At 42.8% G+C, this 12,120-nt stretch overlaps 1 protein-coding gene across 5 annotated transcripts in view; it reads right to left on the reverse strand.

The window, feature by feature from the left end:
• g2e3 (G2/M-phase specific E3 ubiquitin protein ligase) overlaps positions 1–12,120 on the reverse strand; it is a 182,142-nt gene that overhangs the window by 126,633 nt on the left and 43,389 nt on the right. For 3 of the 5 annotated variants that reach the window (XM_078562865.1, XM_078562869.1, XM_078562867.1), the window contains exon 5: positions 4,134–4,214. The exons of the other annotated variants lie outside the window; for them this stretch is intronic. In XM_078562865.1, the coding sequence (XP_078418991.1) occupies positions 4,134–4,214 (81 nt within the window). The remainder of the gene's footprint in view (positions 1–4,133; positions 4,215–12,120) is intronic. 5 annotated transcript variants of the gene reach the window in all.

Here is a 12,120-nt window from a genome sequence, read left to right on the forward strand (position 1 = left end):
TCTCTGATTTAAATCTACCATCCCTTAGCCTAAAACTATGGCCCCTTGTTCTAGAATGCCCTACAAGGGGAAACATCTGCTCCACGTCTATTTTGTCTATCCCCTTTCGCATCTTATATACCTCAATTAGACCTCCTCTCATCCTTCTAAACTCTAGCGAGTTTAGGCCTAAACTGCTCAATCTCTCCTCATAAGACAAGCCCTGCATCTCTGTGATCAATCTAGTGAACCTCCTCTGAACCGCTTCCAATGCAACTAAATCCTTCCTCACGTAAGGGGACCAAAACTGTGCACAGTACTCCAGGTGCAGTCTCACCAATGCCTTGTATAGTTGCAACAACGCTTCCCTATTTTTATACCCTATTCCTTTAGCAATAAATATACCACGTTACTCACGTGATAGGCAGATGAATTTCAGTGCCAGTGTGTTGCTAGGTATGTAGGCATATGTCCCAAAGGCTGGGGGAACGTATCAAACAGCATGTCCCAGCCACTGTTCACAACACGCAAGGTACAGATCATACCCAACTAGCCTGTGCTTGCAAAACTCAAAACAGTGTCCAACATTAGATGTGATTCCACAATTGGGCAATATTTTCTAAATAATCCTCAGTGCGCTGAGAATTACGCTGACAACCAATTAAAGATTGTCAGTTGGGCTCGCAGAGTGGCACATTTGCATGTACTGGAAGCTACATATATTAATACACAGGACCCTGTTCTTTGCAGACAGAAAGAACATGTACACACATTGCACCTGTTTCAGCTAAACAAAATAAGTGACAGCCATTTGCTGACACATTCCTCAGGGAACTGACTTGGCCAATCAGGGTCAAGTTGCCTGGTTTAAATTTCAAACAATATTTGGCAGTTAACTGTCTGTCACCATCATTGGTGTATTCTCCATGGCAACGCTTCTAACAGAGTCCATTTGCCAACTAATCAGCGCTCTCTTCTCATACAGTGTAAATTGTTGTTTTCCCCTTATATTGGTATTCACGCGAAGTGTCCAGATGAGTGCAAGATGAAAAGCTTCGACGTGTCCCTTTATTGAAATTCCTTACAAGCAACAGAAAGAAGATACTTTTCATCCTACCATTTTAAATTTGACATCTTGAAATTGCAGAGAACAAAGAAAGGAGTGTGTTCAAATTTATCACATCATCCATTCAACAAGGGACCTGCATTTAAATAACCATCTATAATGCAAAAAACACCCCTAAGGGAGACTTAGCCAAAAAATGGACAGTGAGGTGTGACCAAATATTTGGCCAGGTGGGTTTTAAAAAAGCTCTTCAGGAAAGGAAGTAAAAAGGAAGAATGTAAAAGGAAGAGAATTCCAGTGTGTGGGGCCCAGGTGACTGAAGGTACAATCACCAACAGTGAAAAGGATGGAAAATTTACAGCACAGGAGGGGGCCATTCAGCCCATCTGCACCAGTCGGCAAACAGCTATGCAGCCTAATCCCACTTTCCAGCTCTTGATCTGTAGCCCTGTAAGTTACGGCACATCAAGTGCATATCCAAGTATTTTTAAATGTGATGAAGGTCTCTACCACCCTCCCTTTCAGGCAGGGAGATCTAGGTGTAAAAAACCTCTCAACTCTCCCCTAATCTTTCTGCCAATTATTTTTATGTCACCTGGTTAACCACCCTCTCTACCAAGGAAAATAACTCCACCTTTCCATTACCTAAGTCCTGTACAATTTTATACACCTCAATTAAAGCTCACCTCAGCCTCTTCTGTTCCAAAGAAGACAACCTATCCAATTCTTTTCGTAGCCAAAATTCTCTATTCCTGGCAAGATCCTCCTAAATCTCCTTCATGCCCTATCTAATGCAAACACATCCTTCCTGTAATGTGGTGACCGTTATGCTGTTTGCAGTACTCTGGCTACAGCCTATCTAGTGTTTTTTCTTTAACAGTTCAAGTCTAACCTCCGCACTTTTACATTTTATGCCTCAGCCAATGAAGGGAAGTATTCCATATGCCTCCTCAACCACCTTATCTACTGGTTCTGCTACCTTCAGGAACCTGTGGGCATGCAGTCCAAGGTTCCTCTGTTCCGCTATGTTTGTCAGGTGGGGTGCGAAGGATCCACACGAGGCCCATGCTAAGAGTTGGCAGGAGCTGGGTGGGTGAGCTATAGAAAATTACCAAGATGGGTTGGGGCAATGGCATGAAGGGAATTAAATACAAGAATGAGAAACTGGAATTGAAGCATTGGAAGGGCCCGGAGTCAAAGAAGAAAAATGAGGGGAGGAATGATGAGCAAGTAGGACATAGTGCAGGATAGGTTACATATAACAAAGTATTTGATGAGATGAAGTTTGTGGAGGTTGAAAGGGGTCAACTACGAGCATTTTGAAAATGTCAAGTCTGAAGGTGATAAACTTGTGGATAAGAGTTTCAGCTGCAGATGGGCTGAACAGGAGCAGAGATGAATAATGTTATGGAAGTGGAAAAAGGCATTTATTGTTATCGGGAGGATAAGGGGCTCAATTGACAGATGGATCAGTCTGAGGCAGGTCACGGGAAGGATCAGTGAAATCGTTGTGGTGAAAATGAGAGAAATAATCTCATTCTGATCACTGTAGGCCTGATTACATACTGCTGTCACTAATACTTAGTGTTGTAGTCCCTTATCACCATGGCACAATCTAGCCTCTTCTCATCTTCTCCCCATATTTAACCCCTCCTCTCCCTTGTCACATACTCTTTCCCTCTTCACATTCTCCAAAATATACCTGCCCTTTCTTTTTATCTTCTGCACCAGATAGAGTAACCCTCATTAATTTTATCTTCATCTCAGCTTCCCTTTGCTCTCTTCCTCTTAATTCACTGTGTTCTCAAAGCCTTTCATGCTATACAACTTCTACCATCCATAAGCGCCTTGCATTTATATAGTACTTTTAAAATAACACACCCCTAGCAGTGGGCACAGTTGTACCTTCAACTTCAGCATCTTCCATAGCTTGTCTACCATAGTAGATCACCATGTTTATGGTCATTTCCTTGTGTTCTTCACCACCCATGTATTCCTGACCTCTTCCATCTCATTCACTGAAGAAAAAAACTCCACTTTCAGTTGTGTTTAAACATCTACACTCATGCTTCCTCCACTTACCATGACATCTTTGCAGCTTTTGGTTTATTTGACCACTCGGTGGTCTTCAACTTCAATGCAATTGCCCTGGACAAAAGCTTGTGTCTTTCATCTCAGCTGTTCCTCTCAACATGCTCCCAAACATTGCTCCCTCAAGTTCAAAGGGCACAAACTTGAGAGTATCTGGCATTAACCAGCTAAGTGATCCATCATCCGGCTAAGTGATGGCTCAATGACACCAAACTACAAGACCTCACTCTCCTTTACTAAAATTTCCCATTGCTTCAGGATTGTCCCAGAGAGCAAAGGTCCCAGCTGTCTTTTCTGTCCTCCCAACCTCTTTATACCCATTTCCCCCACTCTCATTGCTAACAACTGCAAGGAATTCATAGTCCTTAGTTACCTAGAGGTTGCCCATTTGTCAACTAAATCAAATCAACCTCCAGCTCTCCCCCAACTCAAGCCGTGAACTTCTACTCAGTTTCTCTCATTTCCCTGCCGAATGTTTTCCCAGTTAATCTCATCCTTGAGATCCATCTCCTGCTCCAACTCCCACTAAACCCCTGACTTCTTTTCCTCGACACCAATATTAGCTGATATTGTAAATAGTACCCTTTCTTCAAACACTGTTCCCCCTCCATTTCAAAAGCACCATCACCGCCCCATTCCTCATAAAAACTCATCCTTGATCCCTACATCCCCATTCATTAGTGATCCATCTCTAACTTCCTTTTCCTTTCCAAATTCCTTAAAATGCTGTCACTGCCCAGATATTAGCCCATCTAATTGCGTGAATCCCTACAATCAGATTTCTAACCCCATCCCCTCACCATAGCACTGAAACAGCCCGACTGAATTGTAGCCTGGCCTTCCTACCAGACCCTGTCACCTTCAAAGCTCCTCAAGCATCTATCATTAGCTCCCTCCTTTTCCTGAAATACATGTTGTGCCATGGCGAGATGAACCACAGGAGGAGGATTGGCTTCCCCAAACACATTGATAACACAAAGGTCAAGCGTTACACCACCTCTTTTGACCTATGCAATGCATCTCTTCTGTCAGTCTGATTGACTGGCAAAAGAACTGAGCAAGACATAGCTTCCTGGAGCTGAAAATCAGAAAGATTCAAGTCAACCTGTGGGGCCCAAACAGAACAAAATCCACATACTCACCACCAACTCTTTCCCACCGCAGCACCATTCCCTGCCACTCAACTAAACCAGATTATTCATAACATACTGCTTGATCCCGAGCTAAGCTTCTGAACCCATATCCTCTCTATCACAAAAGCTACCTACTTACACTTCCATCATATTGCCCGCCTTGCCCTAGCCCAGACTTTCTGCCAATGAAGCACTCATCCTTACCTTTTATCATTTCCAGAATCAATTATTCTAATGTTCTCCTGGTCATCCTCTTATCCTTTATCCTCCATATATTTCAACTCATTTACAGCTTATACGTTATCGCACAAATCCCCTTTACTAACCACACCAATCCTCGGTAACCTGCATTGGCTTTAGGTTCCCAGCATGTCAAAATATAAAATTCTCATCTTTGCATTTTAATCCAATCATGGGCTCATCCCCTTCTCATCCCTGTAATAGCCTCCAACTCTGTTCCTCTGGCTATGGATTCTTATGTATTCCTCCCTCCTTTCATCCCATCAGTGACAAAGTAGCATATTGCTCCCTAGGTCACACTCTTTGGACCTCTCTCCTTAAACCCCTCTGCACTTACCTTCCCTTCAAGACCCTCCTAAAAACCCAGCACTTTGACCAAGCTTTTAATTACTGCTCCTAATTTCTTTCCTTTGTCTCAGAATCCATGTTTTTCTCCCACCTCTGATGTGCCTTGGGAGTTCTTTCCACATAAGTGCTTCATAAAACCAAGGTCCTTAGAAATTAGCCTACTTTTGAGACTCTATCACAGTATCTTTGCAGTACAGGAGGCAGCCATTCGAGTCTTCACTGGCTCTCTCAAAGAGCATTCCACCTTGTCTCACTCTCGTGCCTTATCCCCGTACACATTCTCTCTTTTCAGGCAGCAATCCAATTTCCTTTTGAATACCACGATCGAACCTGCCTCCACCACTCTTTCAGGAAGTTAGTTCCAGACTCCAACCACCCTCTGGGTGAAAACATTTTTCCTCACAACACATTTACTCCTTTTGCCAATTATTTTGAATCTGTGCCCTCTAGTCCTTGATGTTCTCGAGTGGGAACAGTTTCTCACTATTTACCTTGTCCATACCCCTCAGGATTTTGAATACCTCCATCAAGCCTCCTCTCAGCCTTTTCTTTCTCCAAGGAAAACAGTCTCAACCTCTCCAATCTATCCTCATAGCTACAGCTCTTCATCCCGGGAATCATTCTTGTGAATCTCCTCTGTACTCTCTCCAATGCCTTCACATCCTTCTTCAAGTATGGCACCCAGAACTGGGCGCAATGCACCGGATGAGGCCTAACTAGTGCCTTATATAAGTTCAACATTACTTCCTTATTCTTGTACTCAATGCCCCTATTAATAAAGCCTAAGATACTATTTGCTTTATTAATGCTCTCGCAACATGTCCTGCCATCTTCCAAGGCCTATGTGCGTATACACCGAGGTCCTTCTGTTCCTGCACCTCCTTTAGAGGCCCTCCCTTTATTTTATACTGTCTCACCATATCTTCCCTGCCAAAACGAATCACCTCACACTTCTCTGCATTGAATTTCATCTGCCACTTGTCTGCCCAATCCACCAACATGTCAATGTCCTTCTGAAGTTCAAGACTATCCCCATCACAGTTGACAACATTTCCAATCTTCATATCGTCTGCAAATTTTGAAATCATGCCCTGCACACCACAGTCTAGGTCGTTAATATATGTCAAGAAGAGCAAGGATCCCAACACTGACCTGAGGGACTCCACTACAATCTTTTCTCCAATCTGAAAAACAACCATTTATCACTACCCTCTGTTTCCTGTCACTCAGTATGGGATTCAGCGATGGCAAAGCCATTGAATGCCAAGGAGGGTGGCCAGGCCCTCTCCCGCCGGAGATGGCCACTGTCCCCCAACCGTGCGGCTCAAATGCTACCCGCCACCTGTCAACCCTGTATCCGGAAATGGACCGCTTCAGTATCTGAGGAAGCGCGAATGGTGCTGAACATTGTGTAATCATCAGTAAACATCCCCACCTCTGACTTTATAATGGAAGGAAGGTCATTGATGAAGCAGCTGAAGATAGTTGGGCCTAGGACATGTGACATACCACACATAGCTGCAGCCCCATTTTACAACATCTTCACGGAGAGAGGGAGTCTATTGCATGGATTTTTTGATTATCAACAATAATCCACTTAAAAGAAAAATAGCCGGGCACCATGACAGGCACCAAAATTATGCTAGTTAAGCATCCCATTTATTCCATTGGCTGCGAAGATGGCACATAGACAATATTGTTGTGGTGGATACTTAGCCATGCCGCGAAACAGTTCAACAAATGAAGAATTTTAAAATTGACACTTGTTCTGAGCAATATCCTGAATTGCTTTTTTTTCACTTAATTACCAATAGCCAGAGTTGGGCCAATGGTGTATTTATTTGATATTGAGTCAGTTTCAATGCAACCAAATTCTCTATTTCAACAGGTAAAATCAGCTGTCAATAAAATAAAACTTCTTCACATTGCACAAACATTTATTAAAAACCGCAAGAATTACGATTGGAGCTTCTTGAAGGAAATAATACTAATTACTAAAGTGATGGCTGGTGATGGAAAAATTACTGCAGATACAGATGCATAACTATATCTCAAAGACTCCTCTTAAAGTCACTGCAGCACATTGGCCAAAATGCCTTGGGAGACAAAATCAACTGTAGCCTGTGTTCCATAATGAGCTATGTTAGATTTTCAGATCTCTGAATTGTTGGAGACAGGGTGCAACCCCATCCCACAATGGGCAATTACCCTGCTACCCTCCAAAAAAGTCTCCAACTCCGAGTTAAGAGCCAGAGATTTTTGAATAGTTCTGACTTACTTACCTGGATGTTATCCAGGAAATGTTAGACTCGGGACTGGAGAAGAACTTGTGGTGGGAGGCAGCGATCCTGTGGTCAAAGTCCATGTTGGTACCAATGACATAGGCAGGGCCAGGAACGAGGTTCTGCTTACGAGCAGCTTGGAGCTAAATTAAAAAGCCGAACCTCAAAGGTAATAATCACTGGATTATTACCTGAGCCATAAGCAAATTGGCGTAGGGTAAATAAGATTAGAAAGAGGAATGTGTGGCTCAAAGACTGGTGTGGGAAAAGATGGGTTTCAATTCATGGGGCACTTGCACCAGTACTGGGGGAAATGGGAGCTGTACCATTGGGATGGTCTTCACCTGAACTGTGCTGGTCCAGAGCTCTGGCAAGTCGTGCACCAAGGGTGGTAGAAAGGGCTTTAAACCAAATAGTGTGGGAAAAGGATCGTGCGGGAGGAGGTGTAGTATATTAAAGGGTACTAGAGAAGGGGAGCGATTTGTGTAAAGGTAACCACTAATGTCCCTTCAGGGGAGGAAATCTGCCACCCTTACCTGGTATGGCCTACATGTGACCCAAGACCCACAGCAATGTGGTTGACTCTTAACTGCTCTCTAGAAAGGTGTGGCAAGCCAATTAGTTCATGCGCATTTAGGGATGGACAACAAATGTTGGTTGTGCCAGCGATGGCCACATCCCACGAAAGAATAAATAAACCCAGAGTGTGGTAGGAAGGAACAGGAAGTACAAACTTAAGAGTGCACCAGCAGATAAGCCCAAATATTGCAAAAATGGTAAAAAAAGTCAAAGGTTTGGTGTCTGATTACGTGCAGCATTCATAACAAAATGAATGGATGAATCATTAGCACACATAGAAGTAAATATGTATGACTTGATAGCCATTGCAGACATATGGTTGCAGGGTGACCAAGGCAGGGACATGAATATTGAAGGGTATTTAACAATTCAGAAAGAAAGGAAGCTAAGAAAATATGACAGAGTAGCTCTGTAAATTAAGGATGTTATGAGTACTAGTGAGAGAAGACCTTAGCTCGCAAAAGGCTAAATGTAGAATCAGTTTGGTTGGAGATAAGAAATAGGAAAGCTAAGAGGTCACTTGTGGAGGTAGTTTATAGGCCCCCATCAGTAGTTACATTGTAGGACAGAGTATAGCGGAAGAAATAAATGGGGTGTGCAAGAAGGGTACTGCAGATTGGACGGGTAAAGGTAGCCTGGAAAATGAGTTCATAAAGTGCATGTGGGCCAATTTTTTTAGTGCCAACCAGGGAGCAGGCTATTCTAGACCTGGTAATGAGCAATGGGAAAGGATTAATCAACAACATCATGGTAAAGGAGCCTTTCGGTGATAGCGATCATAACGTTTTTAACGTTCAGTTTGAAGGAGTGAAGTGTGGGTTTAAGGCCGGTGTTTTAAACCTGAATAAAGGTAATTATAAGGGAATGGAAGCAGATCCACCGAAAGTGAACTGAGAAACTAGTTTAAAAGGTAGGGCATTTAATGGTAGATATTTAATAACTCTCAGAAGATATTTAATAGCTCTCAGCAAAGATTTATCCCAGTAAGAAAGACAGATTTTGAGAAGGATGCATCATCTGTGGCTGAATAAAGTAGTTAACATAGAAGCATAGAAACTAGGAGCAGGAGTAGGCCATTCGGCCCTTCAAGCCTGCTCCGCCATTCATTATGATCATGGCTGATCATCCAACTCAATAGCCTGCTCCTGCTTTCTCCCCATATCCTTTGATCCCTTTCGCCCCAAGAGCTATGTCTAACTCCTTCTTGAAAACATACAATGTTTTGGTCTCAACTACTTTCTGTGGTAATGAATTCCACAGGCTCACCACTCTCTGAGTGAAGAAATTTCTCCTCATCTCAGTCCTAAATGGTCTACCCCTTATCCTCAGACAGTGACCCCTGGTTCTGGACTCCCCCACCATCGGGAACATCCTTCCTGCATCTACCCTGTCTAGTCCTGTTAGAATTTTATAGGTTTCTATGAGATCCCCCCAATTCTTCTGAACTGCAGCGAGTATAAATCTAATCGACTCAATCTCTCCTCATATGTCAGTCCCGCCATCCCAGGAATCAGTCGGGTAAACCTTCGCTGCACTCCCTCTAAAGCAAGTACATCCTTCCTCAGATAAGGAGACCAAAACTGCACACAATATTCCAGGTGTGGTCTCACCAAGGCCCTGTACAATTGCAGCAAGACATCCCTTTTCCTGTACTCGAATCCTCTGGCTATGAAGGCCAACATACCATTTGCCTTCTTTACCGCCTGCTGCACCTGCATGCTTACCTTCAGCGACTGGATAATATCAAAATGAAAGAAACACTGTATAAATCTGCAAAGATTAGTGGTCAGATTTTAAGGATCAGCAAAGAATGACTAAAAAAAAGTAGAGCATGAGAGAAAGCTAGCTAGAATTGTAAAAACCATAAGAGCTTCTACAAGTATTTAAATAGGAAAAGAGTAACTAAAGCTAATGTTGGTCATCCTGAGAGCGAGTTTGGGGAACTGATAATCGAAAACAAGAAAATACCAGAAGCATTGAACAGGTATTTTGTGTCTGGCTTCATTGTAGAAGATGTAGAAAACTTCCTAAAGGTATTTGAAAAGCAAAAGGTGAACAGGAGGGAGGAACCTAAAACAATCACCATCACTAGGGGAAAGGTGATGGGAAAACAATTAGGCCGAAAGGCTGACAAGTCTCCAGGACCAAATGGCCTGCATCCTAATGTCTTAAAAGAAATGGCTGTAGAGATAGTAGATGCATTGGTTATAATCTTCCAAAATTCCTTAGATTCTGGAAAGGTCCCAATGGATTGGGAAATAGCTAATATAACACCTTTATTCAAGAAAGTAGGGAGACAGAAAGCAGGAAACAACAAGCCAGTTCACCTAACATCCTTCATAGGGAAATTGCTAGAATCCTTTATTGAGGAGTTCATAGCAGGATACTTAGATAATCGTAATGTGGTCAGGTAGTCAACATGGCTTTGTGAAAGGGAATCGTGTTTGATTACTTTGGTAGTTTTTTTTGAGAAAGTAACAAGCAAGGTGGATAAGGGGAATCTGTAGATGTGGTGGTACTTGGATTTCCAGAAGGCATTTGATAAGGTGCCACATCAAAGGTTACTACACAGGACATGAGCACATGGTGTATGGGTAATATATTAGCATGGGTAAAGAATTGGTTGGCTAACAGGAAGCAGAGAGTAGGGATAAATGGCTCCTTTTTGGGGTTGCAAGCTGGAACAAGTGGAGTGCCACAGGGATCAGTAATGGGGCCTCTCTATGTACAATCTACATCAATAATTTGGGTGAAAGGGTCAAATGTATTGTAGCTAAATTTGCCAACTGAACCAAGATAGCTAGGAAAGTAAGTTGTTAAGAGGTGGTAGAGCGTCTGCAAAGGGATATAGATAGGCTCAGTGAGTGGGCAAAAATTTGCCAGGTGGAGTATAATGTGGGTAAATGTGAACTTGTCCAGTTCGTTAGGAAAAATGGAAAAATTGTAAACTACTTAAATAGAGAGAGATTGCAGAACTCGGTGGTATAGAGGGATTTGGGAGTCCTTGCACATGAATCGCAAAATGCTAGCATTCAGGTATAGCAAGTGATTAGGAAGGTAAACAGAATGTTAGCTTTTATTGCGAGGGAAATGGAATATAAAAGTAGGGAAGTTTTACTGCAGCTGTACAGGGCATTGGTGGGACCACATCTGGAGTACTGTGTACGGTTTTGGTCTCCTTATTTGAAAAAATATATTATTGCATAAGCAGTACAGAGAAGGTTCAACTCTTGAGATGAAGGACTTATCCTAAGAAGAAAGGTTGAACAGGTTGGGCCTAAACCCATTGGAGTTTAAAAGAATGGGAGGTGATCTTATTGAAACATACAAGATCCTGAGGGGACTTGACAAGGTAGATATCAGGAGTATGTTTCCACTCATGAGGGTGACTAGAACTAGGGAACACAGTTTAAAAATAAGAGATCTCCCTTTTAAGACTGAGGTGAGGAGGCTTTTTTTCTCTCAGAGGGTTGTCAGTCTGTAGAATTCTCTTCCATAGAGGCTGGGTCATTGAATTTATTCAAGGCAGGGTTAGACAGATTTTTGATAGATAAGGGAGTCAGTGGTTATGGGGGGCAGACAGGAAAGCAGAATTGAAACCAAAACCAGATCAGCCATGATCTAATTGAATGACGGAGCAGGCTCAAGGGGCCAAATGGCTCCTGCTCCTAAGTCCTATGCTCCTTTAGCCTTTCATAGAGATGTAATCATATGAGAATGGGCACCAAGCAAAAGACAGAGTTACAACAGGAATGTGACTTTGAACAAAAGTGCTGGGAGTTGGGTGAGTGAGGGGGTTAGGTGAAGAGGAGAAGGAGGCACGTCTTTGCTTTTTCTAACTTTTTCACAGTAGGAATTGGTTTTTGCTCTACTACAGAAGAAGAGGCTAGCTGCTTGGTAAGCATCTGGAAAGTGGTTATGGTCTATTCTATTCTAAGGTTTAAAATAGTATACAAATTGGTGGTAAGATTAATGAGATATATAAAAAGGAAAATAATTGAACAAAATAATTAAGTAGTTAATTGAAACACATTAAAGAAGGCACATGAAATGTCATGGCTGCAGCAGGTGGGAAATCCTGGACGCCATTGTGATTCAGGGCAACCATATATGTCGTAACCGTTTTCAGCTAGAGGAGCTTCGGCTCAGAGTCATTGAGCTGGAGGCCAAGCTGCAGGCATTGCAATGCATCAGGGAGGGGGAATGTTAGTTGGACATTTTGTACCAGGAGGCGGTCACACTCCTTAGGATAGGGTCTTCTGATTTGGTCTGAGTTCAGGGACAAGAGGGTGTGACTACCAGTGAGGCAGGTAAAGGGACCCAGAGGAGTCTCAGCCTTTGCAATTGTGCAACAGGCTTGAGGTTATTTCAGCTTGTTTGGATGAGAGTGGCGGCTGCAGGG

Source organism: Cetorhinus maximus, chromosome 18 (genome assembly GCF_964194155.1).
Source record: "Cetorhinus maximus chromosome 18, sCetMax3.hap1.1, whole genome shotgun sequence".
Lineage (NCBI taxonomy): Eukaryota > Metazoa > Chordata > Chondrichthyes > Lamniformes > Cetorhinidae > Cetorhinus > Cetorhinus maximus.